The sequence below is a fragment of the Sturnus vulgaris genome, chromosome 3, assembly GCF_052056855.1.
Source record: "Sturnus vulgaris isolate bStuVul1 chromosome 3, bStuVul1.hap1, whole genome shotgun sequence".
Lineage (NCBI taxonomy): Eukaryota > Metazoa > Chordata > Aves > Passeriformes > Sturnidae > Sturnus > Sturnus vulgaris.
Genome location: NC_142245.1, coordinates 48,561,871 through 48,584,886, shown reverse-complemented (window position 1 = coordinate 48,584,886; position 23,016 = coordinate 48,561,871). Strand labels below are relative to the sequence as shown.

At 44.2% G+C, this 23,016-nt stretch overlaps 1 protein-coding gene across 1 annotated transcript; it reads right to left on the bottom strand.

The window, feature by feature from the left end:
* Positions 1-935: 935 nt before the first annotated feature.
* Positions 936-22,926, bottom strand: ZC3H12D (zinc finger CCCH-type containing 12D). The gene is made up of 5 exons (XM_014885211.2): positions 11,463-22,926; positions 6,994-7,133; positions 5,783-6,017; positions 5,058-5,164; positions 936-4,444 (listed from the first exon to the last, which is right to left on the bottom strand). Exons 1-5 carry the CDS (start codon positions 11,843-11,845, stop codon positions 3,435-3,437), a joined length of 1,875 nt encoding a protein of 624 aa, XP_014740697.1. The 5' UTR covers positions 11,846-22,926; the 3' UTR covers positions 936-3,434.
* Between the last annotated feature and the right edge of the window lie 90 nt (positions 22,927-23,016).

Here is a 23,016-nt window from a genome sequence, read left to right as displayed (position 1 = left end):
CTCAGAATAATTGGCAAATACAAGCGTTTGATACCCAGCAATATTATCTACTTTATAGATTGTTTTATGGCATTAATTCTTATGGTACCTCATCAGTAGGCTTGTCATCCAGGTTCTGTGAAAGAGAGATTTCTGTATTTTAGAAGAGGTGGAGGGAGGTGCTGTGAGGTGCCCAGGGCTGCATAGAGCACCCTCTTTCCCCCTTCTTATGCTGAGGAGCTGTTGCAGGGGTGACTCAAGATTTTCAGTGAAATATTTATGTATAGTTTCCCTAGCCCCTTGCAAGGGAGAGTGTCTCTGGCCTTCTGCCTTTTTGGGAAGGGCTGAGTGTAGAGAAAGGAAGAGGAATTTTTTCTGACTTTTTTATTTTCTTTTTTCTTATTTTTCTGTTTGTTTTTTTTTTTTTCCTTTTTCTTAAAATGAACTTGGCAACTCTGTAAATCTCCCTTGGGAAAGCAACCCATCTCCTGGAAGATTGCTCTCAGTGCTTCCAGCTTCTTCTGAAAGAGTCTTGACAACCAAAAAGCAAAGAACATCAAGAGCTTTCTGAGCCTGTTAAGATTTATGGGCTCATTTGCAACTTGGCAGTGAGAGCTGGCCTCAAATGCATCTCAGCAGAGATACCAAATAGCAACAGCCTCTTACCCCCTGTCCAAGAGTTGCTGCCTCCTTTCTCTTGGCAGCCCCTTCCCCTGCTCCAGGGGCTGACAAAGGCAAATCGAAATCCCCGCTTTGGAAAGTGCAAAAGGCCCTGCAGCAGGAGCTCCTGAGCCCCTTGTGCTGGAACAGGGAAACAGTCCCTGCTTTTGTGGGCTCCTGGCCAGCAGCAGAGTTCCTCTCAGGCAGTGACACAGCGCTGCTGCTGAGCTGCCCTTCCAACGAAATCCCCATGAGAAAAAACCCTCTGGTGAGCACAAGAGCCAAGAGAAATCGAGTTCTGTTTAGCACCAAAGTCTGATTTATTTTCTCAGACACTTTCTCAGCAGAGTGCACATTCTATGTATTTTACAAAAAGATTCCTCAGTAAATATGACAGAAATGAAAAGAAAAAAAAATTTATAAACATCGAGAGGGTTTTGAACAACCACCAAATTCCTGTGCATCGTCAAAGGAAAAGGGGAAAAGTTTATACACATCCTCAGCATGCCAAGGGCACCATATAAAGGCAGTGTGCCAATTTTCCTATGGATTTTTAAATGCTTTGTGTACTGAAATATGTAACGTGCATGCCAGACACAAAAATTAATGTTGACATGTGTAGTTACATCCTGCTCCATTGCTGTATGTGTGTTTTCTGAATGCTGCCATTTGGGACTTGCTTTGTTTGAGTGGGTGGAATATGTTTTTCCACTCGGCATCACACTTTGTCTCCAGTATTTCTTGAGGCGTATCACAGCAATTTTTTCCATAGTTTTGTTTTAAGACACTTTTTATTTTTATGTAATATGTGGTGGATAAATTTATAAGCCATTTTGACAATCCATAGGACATATGAAAAAAACTGTCACGTTCTGTGAATGTAAGTAAGTCATACCTCCAAAATCCAAATTGCAGTTTCTTGGAGCCAATCACAGGGGCATAAGAAATTGAACAGATACAGTTTGCTTATTTTCTGCAGCTTCTTCAAATACTGTCACAAAAAAACCCCAAAAAACCAAAAAAACCCATCCAAACAAACAAACGAACCAAAAAACAAACAGCTGCTGGTGGTTTCCAGAGGGAAACTAGTTGATAACCATGTTTAATTCCTGCCTGAAACTAACAACACTGCCCTTCAGAGAAATAAGATACTGCAAGATCGGAGAGATTGAAAATCCTACCTGAATGTTGAAGCAGTTCTAAGAGGACTGGGGACAAAAAGAAAACAAAAGCAAAAACTAAACAAAATAACAACACCACCTAAGTCCAACCCAGAAAATAAAGAAGACATTATTGAGAACAAAGTGTTATAGATGAACATTTTATAATGTGTTAAAGCATTTCTAAAACATGTCATACTGACATACTTACACTTTGGTATAGTGCCAAAAACCGTCAGGATCAACCTTACTATTTGAATTATAACCTGAAGCATTCAGTGGAATACTGCAGAGATTAGCAGCTTTACAGCTTACTGAAAATCAAACATGTCCTAACTGGACATGTACATTTTTCTGTATTGCATTATTGCATTATAGGGCCACATTTAGTAATAAAGGGTTAAATCAGAAATATAGTTCTTATTCAATACAGGAGACACTCCAGCTTTTTTTTTTCTTTCTTTCTTTTTTCCCCCTCTTTGGCATCATCTGGAGTTCTGGATTTTAATTACCAACCCTTCAGTTCACACCAGGACTTATACTGAAGATAACTTCCCTGATTTGATTTATGCTGTGTGTGTCCCTTTTCTGAGAACTGTACTTGTGTCTTCCTTCAGGTGCTCTGGTGCACCTCCAGCCCCTCTGTGTGTTCTCAGCTTTGATTTAGAAGCACAAGAAAGCTCATTGACAGTGGGTTGGGCTTGAATCAGGTAATGACAGGGACCCAAAGCTGCCTTCTAGCAGAGAGCACAGCCCTGGGCAAGGGGAACAGGCCAAATCATCTGTGCTGGCTGAGCAAGGAGGGACAGGCAGGTGATGGGAAAGCCCTTTACTGGGGACTGGGGAGCACTGGGCTCTTTTACAGAAGATGAACAACAGGTCAGGACTCTGAAAACACGTCTGAAACATATCTAGTGTTTCAGGGCGTTAATGAAAATCTGTGCCATCCTGAATCCAGTCACCAGTGAGGTTCAAATGCTGACAGCCCAGTAACCCTGAGCCCTCCTGTTCTCTTTCAGGGGAGGTGGGATGCAATCCCACTGCCATGGTTGAGTCTTTACCCTGACTTGATACTTGTATTCCTGGAGCAGCTGTAATCCTTGCCATAACACCCTCTAAAAACACTTAGTTAAGCCTCAGAATAGCATCTTCTTGCCCTAGGACTTGTGCTTATTGGGAATGGTTTGCTCTGGAGATTTCACAAGTTTCTGTGTCTTTGAATCATTAAAGTCCAGCAGGCAGTATCATAGAATCACAGGATTGTTTGAGTTGGAAGGGACCTAAAAGATCATCCAGTTCCAACACTCCTGCAGCCATGGACAGGGACATCTTCCACTAGACCAGTGTGCTCAGAGCCCCACCCAACCTAGCCTTAAACACTTCCACAGCTTCTCTGACAACCTGTTCTAGTGTCTCACCACCCATACAATTAAGAATTTCATCCTAAAATCTAATCTAAACTTACCCCCTCTCAGTTTGAAGCCATGCCCCTGTGTCCTATCACTAGAGTTCCTGATTAAACGTCCCCCTCCAGCTTCCTTGTAGGCTCCCTGCAGATACTGGCAACTTTCTATGAGGTCTTCGTGCAACCTTCTCTTCTTCAGGCTGGACAGCCCCAACTTCCCGAGCCTGTCTTCACAGGGGAGGTGCTCCAGTCCCCTTATCCTGGATACTGGGGCGCGAAGTCATGACCTGGCTCATCACACTGTAAGGATAAGGGGAGCACAGCTCCCTGTGTATGTTTATTTGCTGGGCAGAGGGTGGCCTTGCAGCTGGGCTGGGCCAGTAGTCCGTGTACGAGGCACTGGGGTAAGCATGGGTTTTCTGGAATAATCCCATTCCTTCGCTGGAATCTGACGGAAAGGGCTGCCCTGAGGGCTGGCTGGGGAAACAGCGGTGCTGCTGCAGCTGGAGCTCACCGTACAGGGGAAGCCTGTCAGGGGACAGAGCTGGGGACTGCAGCAAAGCCGAGTGCTGGGTCTCCAGGGGCTGTTTGTGCTGAGCACCGCGAGGGATGGAGTGACTCCTGTGACCTGCTCCATGCACACCACGGCGCTCCTGAGCCCAGCTGTGCCCTGGGCACATCCCGCCTCGCACAGCTGGGAGCACTCCTTGCTGGCAAGGGCACCTGGCTGAGCCGGTGTGCTCCAAGCTCTGGGCGGGATGAAGAGAGAGCAGTTTGTGCCTGAGGTCAGCGCAGCGGTGAGGGCTGTCCATGGCCCCCGTGTCCTGAGAGGTGCACAAGGACCAGCTGCAGCCATAGGTGTCGTCCCTGATGGACACTGCTGACATCCTCTCCAGGAGCGGCTCCGGCTGTGCCAAGCGCTGCTCCAGCCCCAGGTCAGAGCCAGGACTGCTGGCCCAGGCACGGAACGTCTGCTCAGAACAGCTCCCCTGGGACGTGCCTGGGTAGCAGGAAGGCCCAGAGCAGCCTCTGGCTTCCCGCAGAGTTTCTGTGCAGGAATGGCAGCATGCAGGCTCTCCTCTGGCTGCGTACAGCGAGCACTGACACCTCTCCTCGTCTTTCCCCGGGGCTAACTGGACCTTCGTTTTGGCCCTGAGCTCATCAGCAACTGAAAGCTGAGCTTGATGTTGTCTCTCTGGATGGTAAAATTTGCATTTATTGCCATAGGTGCATTTTTTACCTGAGAGAATAAAAACAAATCAGACAGGAAGTTGTCACTGGCACCAACATCAGTTAAAGCACGCATCACTTCTTCCCAGCACTGTGTGTGATGAACACAGAAAAAAGGGGAAGTACTATTTTCAATCTCAGAACTGTTGACTCCAGATTTAAATATTGCTGATATTAATAGCAGGGTGAAGCAGCAGTGAAAGGAAGTCTCTGCTATTTTGAGAGTGTCTGATATTCATGTTTCAGTTCCTGCACTCGGTGGGCTGAGAGGCTGCTGCACAGGGATTTACCTCTGAGAAACCTGCACATTGCTAGGGGGCTGTCTGGAGGGAAGAGAGGGAAAGTGTTTGGATCGCCACTCCACACAGTGAGAAAGAAGTGTGTGCAGGCAGGACGGTCAGCACAGCCATGAGTGCAGGCAAGGATGGAGGGGTCAGAAACATCTGCTGCCTTTGCTGAGGCTGGAGCCACTTCAACAGGAGGGGAAAAAAGCAGCACACCTTTGAGCAAGCCCAACCCAAGTCCCTACCACATAAAGCAGGACAGCACAGGGCAGTGGCCCTTAGCTGAGGGAGAGCACTGCTGGAAAGCAGGGGCAGTTCACAGCCTGGGGAGAAACCCACCATAAGGGCAAGGCTGCCATTTCTTCTCAGGAAGCACTGGCTTTTTGCTGAGGAAGTTACTTAAGGTGGGTCCATGTCGGCCTAATGGATCATCGGGAGGCATAAACCTGGAAGAGTAAAAAACTTCATGAGTGTAAGCACATATCTGGATGTCTCAGTGAGCTGCATTTCCCCTAGACTCAGCTATTAGGAATCTCAGGAGAGAAGAGGGGTTAGTAGGAACAGACTGAGGAGCACTCAGCTCAGCCTCGCATGAATGAAAATCTTCTCTCAGCAGGGATGGTGAAGGGCCAGAGACCAGCTTCTTGTCTCTTCTAGCAAGCTATGATTGCAGAAACACAGGGAAAACTCCTATTTTGTCATGTAGGGGAATTAGAAACACTGCCAGCCAGCCTCCTCTCATGGATTCAATTCCGCTTCTTACAGGAAATAGAAATTAAAAGATGCCAACCCTTGGTTTAACATCACAAATTGGATTGAAAAGAAGCAAAGCTGGTCACTAATGCTACCATTCAAGTAGAAAAGTTAATAGAAGAGTGACATGGGAGGTTTTAAGACCAAAGCTGAGGCAGTTGAAAATGCAAGAAACGAGATAAAAGCTGCAATAAATTTGTTTCATGAAAAGGCTCCTGTGTTCTGCTCCTAGTGAGAGGTACTCTGAAGCTGGAGCTGACTTGGCCCATAATGTTTAAATTCTAGATCCTAGAACACTATCCACCTCTTACCTGTTACTGACAAAAGAGTACATGAGCAGTCGCTGCTCAATGAACCATTTCCACTCGGGGTTTTCATTTTGGAGGTCCCGGTAGTGGTCATTGGAAACAATGACTCCGTCTTTCTCGTAAGCAACTTTCACTATGTAGCGATCGTCGTAGCACACCACCCGCTTGCCTTTCACCTTCCGAGAGGGTGTGTAGACCAGCACAGATTGCTTTTCCAGCTCCTCAAGAATGTGCTGATCTGGTGGGGGGATTGGCAGAAGTCGATGAGGGAAGCAAACAATAAAAGAGAAACGAATTCATTCGTTTCAATCATCAGGTCTCAATCATCTGCTAGAAACCTACGGGAATCTAAAGATATCTCAGCAGTTTAGGAAACTCATGGTACAATTTTCAGATGCAGTGATATCTGGTGGTTATTTGGCAACTTGAGAATTAGGTCTTTTACAAAAACGTCAACTTGTAAATTTTGAGACACTCTTTTTTAAAGTCTTAATCTATAAAAGAGTGCCTTGAATTCTACACCAGCCTGGTACTGAATCCCTGCAGTGCCCTTTTTACCCTGCTAGATGCCAGAAGGCTCCTAACCAGCCCTGATGTAAGCTTTACCTGGAGATAAAATGTGTGTGATAAAATACATAAATAAACTTCTTTTGCTGCTGTTGAGCACGCTCTGACCTCTTGCCATTCCTTCCCTGCAGGAAGGCAGATCTGCCTCATCTGCAGACACCAAGCTGCTGGCACAAACCTTGCTGATCTATTTCCAGACAAACTGAGTCTCACTCCCCTCCACAGACTTCTGCTGATGCATTTTCTCCTCCTGGAAGGGGAGCCCGTGCACCCTCTGTGGTGGGCACAGGCTGACAGATAATAGTCATGCAGTGATGAACATCTCTGTCTCCTGGCAGGCCTCAAAAGCTCTGTAGGCTCATTGCAAGCTGACAAACTCCTTCTTTAACTCAGCTTGGCAGCACCTTGTGCTTGTTAAGCAGAAGGTTTAAAGCAGTGTAACAAAGCCTTGTAAGCAGTTTTAGCTGCTAGCCAGGAGCACTGATGGGGCAATGATTTAATGACTCATTTAAGTGAGGGAAGCCTGATACACAACTTGCACTGCACTTGTCTTTACAGGGGAAAAAACTGTACCAGGTTCTTCTCACCTCTTCTGTCTCCAAACTGCACCTAATGGCTGCCAAATTACCCCCAGCATGGTGACCTACCTGCAATGGGGCTGTCTTGTCGAGGGGGCTCCTTTCTCCAGAGTGGGACAAAAACTTTGATGTAAGTGTGCCCCCTCTCTCGAAACCAATCCACTGCCAGCTGGATCCCCCAGCAGGAGAACACCTCCTTGTTTCCATGACTATAGAAAAAGAGAGAGGATGATGAGGCAAAGCTTTCATGAAGCTTAGAGTTCTCTTTAACTGAGCCAGTAATGAAAATAAACAACTTTTGTGTCATTCACCAATTTCCAAGAAAACAACCTGGCAGGGTGTCCTGGTGGGACAGATCCAAACACCTCCTCTAGCAGAGCCAAAGATTTATCTGAAACAGTTTAGATACTTAAAACCAGAGGTATCCTATCCCCTACTTCGGTGACCCAAGCCTATTCCTTCCATCTGTATCTGGATGGACTTAAGTTCTAAAGCACCAACAAGATCTTAGCCCTTGTCAAACCATTCACATGCCTTGTCTGAAAAAGGTTTGAGGAATGAGAGTTTCTACCTGCACAAGCAGAAATCCATGAGGCTCTCTTGTAAAAAACAAAATATGGGGATTTTCTTGTATGGTAACAGGGCCATTAGAGATTTTAATGGCTGAAGTGGCTTCAGGTGTGACCACAGGGCACTCCACTGGTGATGTTTTTTGGAAACATGAGACAAAATATGGGGGAAGAAAAACTGTAAGAGGCAGGATAGGAAATATAGAAAACCAAAAAAGGGACATCAGTGGAAATGGTCTCAGGCACCTCAGGCCCACTTTTATCTTGCTCTAGTTGATGGATATTTTCTTCATTGCACAGGGAGGCAGCAAAGCCCTAAGACAAGTGTTCTAGAAGTGCCAGCAAGATGAGTTCTGAAGAATTCAATATGCAGCTTAAGACAGAAAATAACCTCAAGGAAAACAACCAGGGGTGACATCCTTCTAAATGTCTCACCTTTCCTGAAAGTTCCGACTGCTTGGCACTCACTTATCAAAAATTTGACTACAGTGCAGTGTATGTGTAAAGGAAGGTAGTTTGTTAACTACCTCTGCACAAGGAACTAAAATAAATAAACAAAAATAAACTGTACACAAAGTCCTAAATGGATAAATGCCTTCACAGTATCTACAGAATGCTCATCTTTGTACTTTGACCTTTCTGCATAATGATGCCAGTCCTGCTCAGGCTTTCACCTCTGCAAAAAGCCCCTGTGAATGCCTCTTGGCTGCTACACCCCTGCACGGACTGACCAGTCAAGGGTGATGACATTGTGTTGAATGAGTCTCCCACCACCTCCCAGGGATTCATCTCTAGGATCTGTCTACACCAGCCTCATAACCAAAGCTCTATTTTACACCCAATAAAATTTTCTGTCCTGAAATGGTGACCACAGATGAAAAATAGCACCATTTGTAGGAAGAAACCTGGCTGCCTGTTAAGAGCTACCAAGGCAATAGGAAGTAATTTAAAACCCTTAGCAATAATAAACGGTCTGAAGTGCTTGACATATCTAATCTCCATTTAAGAACAGCTGTTTTGTTTGGTTTTAAAGGATAGGATCATCCCAGGATATTCATAACATCACCCGGACTGTTGAATTGGAAGTTTGGGCGACTTTTTCAGATAACTGCCTTTAAAAGACAGTCCAGGCACATCTTTGATGCCACGACTCAAACAAAGTTCAGTAACAGCTTTCTTAAATATTGACTACTTATATATTATAATCCTGTGAGCTTTAGGAAGGCAGTTCTAGGTGTACCCCTTGCAGAAAGTAAAGTACTCAAGCACAAGTGGGTCAGCCAAAAGGCTGAGTGGAACAAGAAAGATGAAGCACCTGGAACTGCTCCTCAGCATTATTACCTAATCCAGCGGCTGCTGCACTGCTACAGCCACACCTGGGGGCCATCTGAACGAGTCTGTTCATGTGTGGGGGCTGCACATCCCCACCCAACACCAGTGACTGCTGTGCAATGGAGCAGGGCCCTCAGAGCTTTCCACCCTCCCTGCACGGGCACAGACTGGCTCCTGTCAGACACCTTTCCCAGGCAACCCCAGAGTCCATGGACCATAACCCATCCATGATCTGTCATAACTCATTTCTCCCTCCTGCCAGCAACAGGCTACACTGCACTTGGGTCACAGACCAGCAGGGCCCATCTCTCTGAAAATGAAGTAGCAATTTGGCTGCTTTGCGACTCCAGCAGTTAATCCATCATTAGCATGCAGCAAAGTCCATTATAAATTGTGCCATTACAACTCCTTTGAGAGGAAGTTTAGGCATTCCAGCTTCTTTTGAAATCTGCAAATGGCGCCATCTCCACCTGGCCATGACACAGCATCAGCCAAAGCTTTGTCAGAAAGACCTAGGAAAGCTAGCTTTAAAGCTTTAAAACTAGGTGTAAATGCAAGCACTAGAGGAGATAGCAGCCTCTTCAGTGTGCAGTGAATATGGTTATGACACTTCCCTTTTCCTACGAACTCAACTTAATTTATTTTTTCCACCAGCTTTGCTAAACCTCCCACGGATAGGCTGGCAGGTGGCAAAATTCCTCATTACATGTGATGGAAACACAAAGTGTGCTGAGAGGTTTGGTGAGTGAGACTGGCTGAAGGCAAGGTTATTTTCCATTCAGCTTCTCTGGGCAGTCTGCTTGATGGCTGGAGACTGCTGAGTCAGTTGCTTTATTACCCTGGGGCATAAACATCCTTTTCATAACCTTGCACTCTACAGTGGGCCCTCAATGCCAATTCCGAAAAGCTCCAGAAACAGCAATCCTAAGATATAAATACTCAAGATATTTTTCTCCACACAGACAACTGCCACTTGAAGCTCTAACTTCCTGATTGTTTCATTCCTAAACTGCTGCTTCTGCTGCACTTTTATGGTTGTTGGTATTGATGATGATGGAGTTTTCCCCAGCAAGGCAACCCAACATCCATTTCCCCTGACATCTGCAAACAGTCCTTCTCTGTCTGACAGCAGCAAACCAGAAAAATTAAAGCAAGGATACTGAAAGTACTGACCAGGCCTACCCATTAGCCAAAGTGAATGCCATTCAGCACCACTTTGAAAGGCATCCAGGAGATGAAAGCACCTCCTTCCAGGCACCAACTGAATTGACAAGCTCAAGTCTCCATCATGCACGTAGTCATTATCAAGACAGAGGTTGGGAGGTCTGAGAAGAGCTGTAAAACCTTTGCCTTTCTGAAACATAAAGCTACTGTGCCAGGAGAGCTGAGAACAGAGCCCATGCCCATCATGGGTAATGCTGACCCCAGCACAATGAGAGAGTGGGTGATCAGCTCAGGTGGGTGCTCAGTTCTTTTGCAGAGAGACAAGAAAAGCATCCTGAGGAGAGGCTTGGGTGAAGAGGCAAAGCAGGGCAGGAGATCCTCACACTTGGCTACCAAGCTCATGGCCCAGACAAAGCCAAACAAGTTTGCTCTGTTGTGTATTTCCCACTCCTGGTGAGCTGTCTTGAGCAGGGAACCTCTTGGATTTGGCTGGGATTTCTCCCTTCACCCACAAGATGGCATAATTTGCTCAGTTGTTGTGGATGCTTGACCACTTCTCTCTATCCAGAGGGGTTGTGGTCTCATCTCACAGGACAGCTAACAGAAGGAGGAAGCCTTCCCTTGCCCTGTCCTAGACTGCAGGGATGGGTTTGGCCCTGCTGAGCGGACAGGGAAGTTAACAGAGAAAACAGATGGATAGCCAGTGCATCCTGGACTCTTGGCTCTGTATTGCTTGGATAAAGAGAGGCCAACCACTGCTGTCTTTGGACATCCCATCCACAGGGATATACCGGGCTCCCTATCTGTTAAGAGTGCTTTCACAGTGCCAGGGCATTGCTCAGGAAATGCAATTGGCCAGCATGGGTTGATGCGACCTTTCCCAGAAACAGAATGACTGAGGAGGGAATGAATCTATTCAACACAAGTCAACTATCAATTCCCTGATACTTCCCTAAAACAGAAGCCAAATCGAAAACAAACAAAATTATACAAGCTGGGAACATCTTGGAGTTGACTTGCAAGTCAAAGCAGTACAACTGTGATATTTTTACAAACCACAGCCACCTGGCATTATTTCCCCTCTCCTTAGATTAGTTGGGTGGTCTTTCTACACGTTTATCAGATTTTCCCTGGAAACATCTCAGGTTCAGAAATCCGAGGTGCCCATTTGAAAAGGGGGGGAGGTAATTTAATGGTGAGCTCAAAGGAAGGGACACTGCCACCAACAGTGGACAGAGGTTGCCTTATAAAAGGTCAGAATGCAGAGTGAGCATGTGACGTGCATATACATGGGCATCAAGACAGCAAGTCCTTAAAAGCTGTGCATCAGCCAAGGACAGGAATAAGCAATTGTTCACGCATCAAATGCATAAATGCACCTCTCACCTGAAGGAAAAACACACTTCAAGTCATCAGTTTTAAAGTTCAAAAGCTTCAGAGGAAGAGAGATGCCTTTCAGGGAATGGAGCTTACCTCATTGCAACATTGCTGCCATCGATCACAATGGGTCTCAAGGAATCAGAAGAATCACTTCCATCTTCTCCAAGCCACTTCAGCCCTGGTGTGGTGCTACACGATCCACGAGCAACCAGCTTTAGCTGGGAAGGCTGAGCCTGGTTCTCCAGAGCCTGAGGTTTGCTCCCCATCCGGATCAGCTCTTTCAGCACATCATCCTCCAGGGCCTCTTGGCCCAGGTTCTTCAGCACTTTGCAGATGTCCTGCTTACCATAGCCCAGCTTGCAGAAAAAATCCATCTTGCTCTGGCGCACTTCCACCTCTGCTGCAGAAGTTTTTCTGGAGTGTGGTGATGCTGCTTTGCTAGAAGTTGAACTGGCCAGTGCCATTTTAGCTGGCATTTATGTTCCTTTAAACCTGATGATCCTGTCTTCCCAGCTGTGTCCCACAGGCATCAGCTTCAGGGAGGGAAAGATTAGCAACAACAAAACACAAGGTTAAGGAAGAACATGCAATTGTCTCAGTTCTTTGCCTAGTGCACAGCAGAGACCAGCAGATTTGCTGTCTTCTCTCTGAGGAGAATGTCCAGTCTTCTCTCAGTATTTAAGCATTTTTCTGGTCCACTCTCAACTACAAAAGCACAGAGTGTCCCATGCAGCGTTCATCACTCTCCAAACATTATGTCAGACAGGTGTCACCTGACGTGGTGAGCTGTGTCAGGCTGCCTGTACGCAGGCTGCATGCGTGAGTTGGCTCTTCAGACTTATCTCACAGGAAATGACACAAAGGGGATTTTCAATTTGCTGCGTGGTTTCTCAAACCGAGATAAGTATCCGTCAAATTTTACTGGATGGGCTCAGATGCCATAGCAACTTATAAGTATGGCAAATTTCATCCAGTAGTTTAGGGAAACATGCTGTTTGCAAAGTATCTGGAAACTGATTTTTTTTAATAGTTCTATTTTTCCTTTTATGTGTCCGTCTGTGTGTATACAGACATAAACTCTGAAATTCTGTCACTCATCAGTTCTAATGATGCCTGACTACTCTTTTCCTGTTACTTACTATTTCAGTGAGGGCTTTTATTTTCAGAGAAGCAGCTTGTTTTTTTCAAAGCAGTCTGGATGGTGCTTTGAAGCAGGTGGTCCAGAAAGCAGTTTCAATTTCACTTATGTTTATTCTCAAGGTAATTCAGAAATGAGTGTGCAGAAGTAGCAAAAAGCTACTTCATATTCTCCAGAACTGCACCACATAAATTTCTGTCTACCCAGTGAATGAAGGTGATGGGCAGTATAGTCAGGGATACCCAGAGCTGCCTAAGCCCAACAAGTGTGACACAGAAGGCCATGCAGAGTGACCACTCATCCATCAAGACAAACACCTCCAGTCACTGCTGGCTTGCTTGCACTGAAGTGCCTCTTGCCACACCACTGCAATTATTGGTGCTACCTGGTTAAAAGCTGTGGCTGTTCTTTTACCCACATGAGGGACATAAGGGCGGCCTCTTCCCTTTGCTGATTGTGGTCAGATGCAGAATTAACTGACCAAACCACCACCTCTGTACTAAGCCCAGAGCCAGAACCACATCCCAACCCACCAGCTCCCCTTCCCAGCCCGCCAGCCACTCCCTGCCCAGCACTGGGTCACCCCAGGAGCCAGAAGCTGTAACCATGTGGAAGAAGGCATGGAGCTACAGGAAACAAACAGCTGGGAGAGGATTCAGAGTGAAGCTCCTCCCCAAGGCGTAAGAACCCTCTCAGGCTGTGGGCAAGAAATCCACGCTGGGTTCAGTTAATTTAAAACTGGTAAGTTTAGCACGAAAACCTGATAATTAATTACAATCTCACCTCGTGAAACTTTGATCTTTACTATGCATCTTTTCTATGTAGCTTTATGAATTTCAGGTATTCTCTGGGAGAAATTGGCATTCAGTCAAAAATAACAAATAGCATCAATAAAATAAAACATACCTTATATATGTCATAACTGTAAGGGGAAAACAGTTACCATGTGTATTTTTCCATCTAAACTAGAGCATTGCTTATTTTAGTCAGTAACTGTTTTCCTCACCGTGCACTCTGTAACAATTTTACAATTTTCACATCTAATCCTTGTTTTTAATTCACTGACTAAAGATTAGAATGTATTTGCCTGCTTTTTCATTATTGAAATGTTTTCTTTGAAACAGCTACTGTCTGAGCTGAAATACATTGACGTAACCAAATAAAGCAGAGCTTTATTAAAATTTAAATCTGAGCTTGCACCACAGTAAAATCTGCTTCCAGGTATGTGATCAGTAGCTTCAAACACTTGAAGCGTACTACTTGATTTCTTTAAAAGCCTAGATTTTTTAAAATTAATTATAGTTAATTAAAACCTTTTCTTAGCATCTGTCTCCAGGGTGAAAAGAAAACATTTACCACATATTTTAATAGCCATTATTATTATTTTCAAACCTATACTTCTGTCTACTCTGATGTTTTCTCTTTTTTGTCTTCCCCCACACCTTTTCTTTCACTATCAGAACAATTTCCCACATTAGCATCACATTGTGTTGCATGGACATTTGTCCTGGATTTCATCCAACATTAGGTTTGATTCAACCCTTCAGAATTTTACCAGAGATCTTTCCAGCTGCAGAGGGGGCAGAGGCCACATCCACTTTGCAGCCTCCAGCACACACGAGCAGGCGCTGGATAAAATTGTTCACCACAACACTTTCCTAGCTCCATCCCAGGCAGCACCAAGCCCGTGGTCCATGTCTGCACCCCATGCTTCTTTTTGCAAGGCTTGGTCCTTCTGTGCAAGCTGTGAATCCCTTTGGCTTGGTAAGCAGGGGAAACGCTGAGCTCTGGATGGCTGCCTGGGGCTGATGTGATGCAGTATCAGCCACCACCAGCAATACAGTAATTCTGCAAAGTCAAACTGGAATTCTGCTGCAGTGTGGCCAAACATTAAAAACGGGTGACACAGTCCTTGAAGGGTTTTCACCACAGAGAGAACAATTTGGAAAAACTGAGATGGAAACCTTGGTCACAGGAAACACTGAGATCACCCTTCTCAAGGGGGAATTAAAGGGCAACAAAATCCCCGGCTTACACGTTAGTAAACAGTCAGGAGTGTGCCCAAATCCAGGAGGTCAGCGGGCTGCTTATAACCAGCACAAAAAACGTGACAAGAGGAGAAACTGTGTATCACGGAGTACAGCTTTTGCTATCACAATCAGATTGTGTGTTGGGGAAGATGAAACAGGAAAACCTTATAAATATGATTGCCTGGCAAAAGATTTTAAGAATATGGAAACTATAAGCAAGGTTAAAATGAAAGCCATGTTTGAGATACCAAACCTTAGTTACTGAACAACTAGAAAACAATAGTATGGCCAGCTGAAAGTAATTCCCTCTTGATTGAACAATTCCCTCTGCTTGCAGACAGGTCCAAGGGTCAGAGAAGACCCTACTAGTATGGCAGAGGGGTCCAAAGAGTAGTTTTTAGGGTTTAAAGTGTAACACAGTAAGGTAATGTAATGATTCTTATAGGCTGTATGGAAGTGCTATAGGATTTGTATCTTGTATTAGATTGGTTAGTGAAAATTAGAATATTCACCACAGAAGATTTACTGTATTGTAATGAGAACCTCACTCTCTTACCCCTTACACTCTTACCCCTTGCTCTCTTACCTCCTACTCTCTTTACTCTTCTTATTTTTGCTCTCCTGCTCTCAGGCCTGCTCCAAGCTGTGGCTGGCAGCTCCAAGCAGGGCCTTTTCACCCACGCCCTTTGCAATAAACCACAGGTTCCAAGACCTGGCTTTAGAGATCTCTCTGTCAGTCCCGACCGTCCTGCCCACCGTCGCTCCTACAGTTGTGAAATTCCATTTATAAACTTTATGACCTTCATTTGCAAACTACTTAGATTTCCTCCTACTACTTTCCCCCTTTCTCAGGAAAGGAAACTTCCCTCCTCTCCTCCTTCCTCTCAGCTGATCCCACTGGAAGCTGTTTTCGTTCTCACTCCACTGAAAGCCAAAGTCTTCTCATTTCATAGAATAATTTATCCACGGGTAATGGTGTACCCATCCTATGTTCTAGCTTAAAAGCACTCTCTGTGGTGTTGTGACTCCTCTTACAGATACACACACACACACACAAGAAATAGCTTCAGACAGGTTTCCAAAATTCTATTTCAATCTTAGCATTTAGAATGCTAATATTTCAATGAGTGCTTTTGACTAAAAAATCAAAAGACCTCTTGTGGTTTTCTGCCTTTGGTATATTTTGACAGATTTTTAAGATTAGAAAATTATAACTGGGAATACTTTTCCAAAGAAGTGGTGGTAACTACTACATCTTGAATGATTTTAAAGAATAATATTTCCTTGTCCTTCCACCAGGTGTTTGCTCCTCTTCTGACGAGTCAGAGTAGCACCTCCAGCAGCCTCAGGGCACAAAACCACAATAAGGACCAGTCTGACTCAGAGGGAGTTAGAGCTCCTCAAAGCCCCCCCAAAGGCCCATTCTGTCCGAGCAGAGGAAGAGGGGACACAGCCCCAGACAGTTCTGGCATTGGTCAAAGCAGAGAAGGTTTAGGTCTTCTCTAAAGTTCATGTGCATGCTGAGCAGCACAAGAAGCACAGCTACAGCTCCCTGCCACCACAGTATTGCCCCTCACACCTCAGGGCTGGACCACTTCACCCCTCTTCCTCCTTCACCCCTGAAAATAACACTGCAAACCACCTAAGACTGACAGCCCATTTGAGCCCTGCCATGTGGTGTTTCCCTGAAAGCAGATGGGCTGCTCTACCTTCAGAAAAATAACAACTTTTATTTTCACAAATGAGAGATGCACACAAACTCTTCATAGCAACACCAATCATTTGTTGTCTTGATAAGAAAAGATTTGCCTTTTTCTTCCCCATCTTCCCTGCTCTGTTTGCTAAAAATAATAAAGTCAAACTCCCCAGGGAGCGAGCTGTGCTCACAGGTAATCCCTCTTGCTCTGCACCTTACCTGGCAGCTGTTCTTTCTATGGCCCAGCAGTGTTGTCCCACCATCCTCCAGCCAGAAGCTGGATTCAGGGCAGTACCAGGCTCACAAGGAAGTCACCAGCTCATATTTAGAGGTAAGGCTGATGTCAACTGAGAGCAAATAAGTGCAGTGGGCAGAACTCATTTTATAGGAAGGTTTTACTTCCTCATTTGACTGGCCAAGCTCTCATATAATCACAGTTTGATAAACTTTCACTTCATTTTTCAAAAGGAAAAAAAAAAAAAAAAAAAGAGGTTCCCAACACATCTGTGTTCTGAGTCACAGGCAAAGATTAGTCAAATTCACTATGTCAGGGATGCAGAACTTTGGGCAGTGAGAACACAGCATATGAATTCTGGGTCAAAAGAAAAGTCTTCCACCAGGGCTGCTGTACCAAGTTAGCATAGCCTCATTCCCATGCATCTGGCAAATTCCTGAGCTCCAGGGAAACGTGGAAAAATACTTTAAAAAAATAACAGTTTGCTGAGCCCCCGATGTTGCAAGCCTCATTCAAACACTTCCATATCTGAAGGAACCTGCTCTGGGACACTACAATGAAACATCAAAACCCAGACAATCCCCTCTAGCCTGCTGGTGCCTCAATTGAAAGGCTGCTTTAGAAATGGTCAGCCTGTCCACAACAAAGACTGACAGGCACTTCTTCATGGAAACATGAGGTTTTCCTCTGCTTTTTCCTTACCTCGCTGTGAAAAAACACACCCCAAATACAATTTTAGGCAGCAAGAAGGGTTGGAGACTCTAGGAGGGGTTAATCTCTGGGACATTTTGGATGCTTCAGACAGCTCTTGCACGTCCAGTGCCTTCTGCCCTGAGGGATGACTGGGGTGCCTGGCTGTGGAAAGAGAGAACCTCTGCTGCTGTCACAAGGCAACACACCAGAGCAGGGCTGACCTTTCCCAGTCAGAAATCCCACTACCTGCATACTTTATGGGAGTAAGCAGGGTGGTCAAACCCTTTGTAGTGGTATCCTGTTTAATCCAAACAGTGTTTGCTAGTTGCTGCAAGCCTCACCGTTGCTTTTTCCAAGTGATGGTTACACCTTTACATCACGCCCAGACTCCTGGAAACTCTCTGGGAGCCAGGATGCCCTGCTGCTGTGTAAAGCATAAATAGAATAAAGGGGTACACACCTTCTCCTCTGTCCTGGCACAACACTTTCTCTAATCCACAAAGCTCTGGCTGGGCAGATTAAGGCTACAGAAACAGGGAAGTGTTCCTAAGAGCCACAACTAAAGAAACGTGTTAATTCCCTGCCACCCAGAACAGCTGTGAGAGCAGAACAGCCACAACCTTTGACCCCTCACTCCTTGGACTCAGAGTCACAGAATCACAGAATGAACTAGGTTGGAAAAGACCTTTGAGATCATCAAGTCCAACCTAAACTCCAAACACCCTTGGAGAGGAGGGATTTTCTCTGTTCCACTTAAGCTTTCACAACGCCACACACCTCATCACAAGACCACCACGTAGCTGGAAAGAGAAAGTAGCTGCATTATTTATAACCCAGGAAGGCAACAGAGCAAAGCACACTACATTGTTTTTACCCCTTTACGTTCTAACCCCTACTCGTCAATAAAATGGGGATTTTACCACCTAAATAGGAGCTTATTAAAAGAAAAGTCAATTAGATAAAAGAAATTTCATTTCTATTGAAATGACAATGCCCATCTACCATAAAAAGCCATGAGCAAAAAAAGACTTCGACATCATTCAAATCGCAGGCAGCCAGGAAGATCCTCAGCCAATTCCTGAAACCTGTTTACCTAGGTAATCACCTGCTACCAGAGAGACCATGAGAAATATAGGAGCATATTTAACTTTTCACATGGCCTCACACCCTTTTGCTCACCAGCATAGACACACATTTGAGCACCAAAGGCTGTGGTTTCAAAGACATTTCCTTTCTCAGCTGCGCTCCCTTGAGCTGACAAGCATGCTGAGTTTTCCCAGCACAGATTTATTTCTGCTCAAGACCATTGTTATGTTCAAGAGGAAAAGAGCTGCAGTAGGAGAAATTTTCAGAGAGGAAGATCTCCACACTAATGGATGTTTCAGTGCTGAGGACTGAGATTACTGGTTTGTGAAACAACTAGACCTTCACCAGAAAGAATCACTACCAACCTCAAAGTGGAGGCAGCTTTGATGCAGCAGCTTTTGGAGGCTATGCAGATGACCAAGCATGACTCTGAAGAAGGCTCCCCATGCAAAACCACTTTCCTGATGATTTTGACTCCTGCATGGAAAAATCATTCTCTTGAAACTGGTTCTGTGGAACACCTGAGGTGTTTTGGACTACACACCTCAGTGAGATATTTGCTTTGCTAAAGGAAACAGTCGGTATTGCATCAGCACAAGAGAAAAGTATTATCACCCTCTTCCTCATCTGAGAAATTCACCTGCTGTGTACCAAACAAACACATGTGGCTATAGTAACATAGTAAAAACTCTTTAGCCCCTAAACCAGCAGAACATAGTCAGAATAAAGCAAGTGCTAAATCAGATATAGGTCTATTTCCAGGGATATTTTTAATAGGTTTGGAACTAATACATCTCCATCCTGCCTCAAGTGAGAGTATTCCCCTACTCCCTTCAGGAAGGCTCAGGTCAGACCTTCAAGCCAAGCTCTCTCAACAGCATAAGCTACGCTTCTGACTTTAATTACAATCTTTTACTATTAGGCAAAATCTGTATGTTTTCTGCCAGTGAAATTCTTTCCCTGTCAGAGACGCTGAAAATTTTGACTTGGAGACAGGTGTTCACCCCAAAAGCCTACATCACTAATTGAACAGGTCCTATTAGAGTACCAGCCTCAGTTACTGACTGGCAATCCTGTATTCAGACTGGCAGAAAGCCACTATCTTTAAAAGAGGTATTTCTACATGCTTGCCAAAATGACCACCTTTCCTACTTCCCTAAAATGATGCCAGCATAGCAAGCACTCCATCTGACCACAGAAGAGGGAGAACCAAAACAGGAAAACCAGTTTCATTAATGTAGACAATGTTAACTTCTTGGAAAATTTCAACCCCATTCATAACGTCTGATGTAGCAGGATCCCTACTTGGTTTTGCCTAAAATATCTATTTTTCCTCATTTTATATAACAAGCTACTGCTATGACTCAAATTGTTTTCCACTGGGCTTAAAATAAAAAAGTACCTTTTTCAATCAGAAAGTCCCAAACAAGTTTCAAGTTCAAAAGTTTACTGATGTTCAGGTTAAGATTTCAGAAGTCTCTTGGAACTGTCTTTCAGCTTCAATGATTTATTATAAGCTCATAAGATTGAAACCTACATATAGTTTACTGTATTTACCTTTTAACATAGCTACCATATTTAACCAAGGTGATAGTGGCTTGCTCATTGAGAAAAAGCACAATCCATCAGTGGCCAGACCAAGCATTTTACACAAAAAATACTGCCCTGTAGCAAGTGTTTACATAAATCTGATTGTAATTTAACATTTTTCTAATTGCTTGTGCTTCCTCTGTATGCAACAGGTGATTCACTTAAAAGGAGAGACATTACCCGTACTCCAGGAAGCTTACAAGCAAAACCTGTTATTTTGTTGCCAATAATGTACAAGTTTGACACGAAAAAAATTCAGGATACAGGAGGATGAGACGGACAAAGATTAACAGCAGCAACAGAATCAGAAATTGTTCTAAACTTCTTGAAAATTTTACAATGCTTGTCCACGTAACTAACAGATGATGGGGGTGGGGGAGAATTTGGTTTGTTTTGTTTGTGTGGTTGTTAGGGTTGGGTGTTTTTTTGACAAGTGGAAGGAAGCAGGTACAGCTTTACCTCCAGAGAGTACAGGGCTAGCTGACTGGGTTTAGGTAACTCCCATCCTGCAATGCCAACCACTTGGATACAACATTTATGCTACTTCCACTGACTTGTGTGATGTCCATGGGATTGGACAGAGATCTCTGTTGCAACCTACCCTTCTCCCCCTTGCCTTTACTGCTCTACAACCACGTCTTATTCATAACACGGTTTTGGCCAAGCCCACTCCAAGTCTTGGATTCAAGCTCAAGAGATCTACAGAGAACTAAAGAAACTACAACATATGACAGCAAAATAGGTCTCAAACTTACTCAAATCCACAGAATAAAACAGTTTAGACTCTACATCTCATTTTTAAACTGTTGCAAGTAAAGGAATCCAATAAAAATGTTTTGAGGAGCTGGTTTTTGCGCCTTTAACCATTGAACAAAGAGCCTAAAGCATGAGGCGTTCCCCTCAAACAGGCATCATGGCTTGACAGTCAAGTCAAAGTAAAGAAGTTGATGCTTCTGCTAAATTTTCAATGCTATTTTCAACATTTAGAGGAAGGTGGGGTTTTTAGTTCTGTTTTTAACTACCACAAGCACCAAAGGTCAATACTGAAACTAAGGTTGGGGATAACAATGACGAAAAAGAAATGACAGGGAAGTGTGACTTCTCAAGACATTAAAACAAGTCAACTCTTCAATTCCCAGATAATAAAAAGTCCTGTCCACTCCAACACCTCTGGCTGGACAGGAACAGCAGGAAATGTTTACGTTTCAGCTGGCCATGCAGCTCGTTTGTGCCATTTCCAGAAGAACCACATGTACAAAACCGTAATTTCAGATGACTGGAGGAGTAACTCCCATCTAACCCAGAGTGCTCAGCAGTCTATGTGCCAGTGCCAAGTGAACTCTGATCTCTTCAGTGCTAGAAATGCAGCCCTAAAATTAAGTACTTGCCTCCAAATTAGGAGCTTTTATATTGTCATTTAATCACCTATTAATATCACCTTGTCTTTGAACATCCACATTTGAAAGCTTCCTCTTAAAAAAAAAAAACCAGATAATTTCGCTTATCTAAAGATACTTTTAACAGCACCAAGGCACATTGAAAATCAGAAACTTGAAACTTTTTGGAGGTACTGATTTTTTAACCCTTGACTCGGCCAACAAAGAAAATGGACTATTTACTTCTGTATACTACTCATTTAAACTTTCAGTTCTTAAGCATTTATCTGTTGCAAAGAAAAGCCATTTCTGCTGCAGAAGAGAGCACATTCACCTGAAACAGGCTGTTTGTTTCTAAACATCAGTAACTTTTATATGTCCCACAAGTGGCTGAGGGCTAGCTGAAGGGTAGGAATGGCTGCTGAAACTCTTTGTGATGTTAAGTTACAGCTCTCCAATAAGAGGACCTCTAATGTTCAGCAAGAATCCAGCACTCTCCCCAACTGGAAGCTTTTGTTTGTTTCTATGACTGTCATTTCCTAAAGAAAGCAAGAACACAATTGCTTTACTATCTCTGCAACCTTGTCGAATCTGGCCAGTGCTTTTTGCAAGTTAAAAATGCTGTGTGGAAAAGAACAGCAGGACTGAGAACAGTATGACAGCACAAACCTTGTTTCTTTAACAGAGCAGGCTAAGAGCAGGAAGAGCTCAAGACAACCTTCTGCCTCCACAGCACTGTTCCAAAGGCACCATATCCTGACCTAGAAACAGTTCCTTGGAATCTTCTTATACCCAGACTGAAGGCAGAAATTTTCTTGACAGGAATAGTGAGCAGTCCTCAGCCCAGATTCCCCAAAACTTCTAGGAACAGGCTTCCTGTTTACCTCTCGTCTGGGACAGAGGGCTCTTGCTCAGACCCTGCAAGGGTAGCACTGGCCCCTGTAGGGTATCAGGTAGTTAGAAATTTTTTGCCCAGAGACAAGTTATTGAAGCCCTGGATTTCTAGTTCTATGCTTTGAAGGACACAAAAGTTGGAGATTCATCAAAAGGCAGCTTCTTAGTACATTTCCAGTGTTTGGACGAGTCCACTCCAAGTTTTGGACTCAAGCTCAAGAGATCTACAGAGAACTAAAGAAACTACAACATATGACAGCAAAATAGGTCTCAAACTTACTCAAATCCACAGAATAAAACAGTTTAGACTCTACATCTCATTTTTAAGCTGTTGCAAGTAAAGGAATCCAATAGAAATGTTTGAGGAGCTGGTTTTTGCGCCTTTAACCATTGAACAAAGAGCCTAAAGCACGAGGAGTTCCCCTTCAAAGAGGCCTCAGCTATGTCAAAGTGAAGAAGCCGATGCTTCTGCTACAACGTTTTCAATATTATTTTCAACATTACAGCAAAGTGGGGGATTTTTGTTCTGTTTTCTAACTACCACAAGCACTGAAGATGCTGGACTCCAGCTTTGTTTTTACAAACTAAAGACAGGGCAAATGCTGCTGGAAAGCACATTCTTGTATTAAATACCCTCAGTATCCCTGCTCAGCTTAGGTCTGGAGATTATATCCATCTCACCTGGCCTGTTTAGTCAGAATTTTTTGCCACGGGACAGTTTCAGCTGATTATGTTCCTTAAATATCAGCCTTCCCAGAGAATTATCTTAATAAGAACTTCTCTTTCTTCACAGTCCATCGAAATACTCTATCCAGGCACAGCTACTGGCACTCCGGGGCAGAGCAATGTGCAGTGATTCATCTTGAATTTTGGAATTAGCAGATCATGTTCCAGTGAGGGGTATCAAGC

Coding starts and splice junctions, on each gene's coding strand:
- ZC3H12D (XM_014885211.2), bottom strand. CDS start 11,845: ATGCCAGCTAAAATGGCACTGGCCAGTTCAACTTCTAGCAAAGCAGCA. Junction 6,018..6,993: donor ACAAGACAGCCCCATTGCAG/GTAGGTCACCAT, acceptor TCCCCCCACCAG/ATCAGCACATTCTTGAGGAG. Junction 5,165..5,782: donor TACTCTTTTGTCAGTAACAG/GTAAGAGGTGGA, acceptor TTACTCTTCCAG/GTTTATGCCTCCCGATGATC.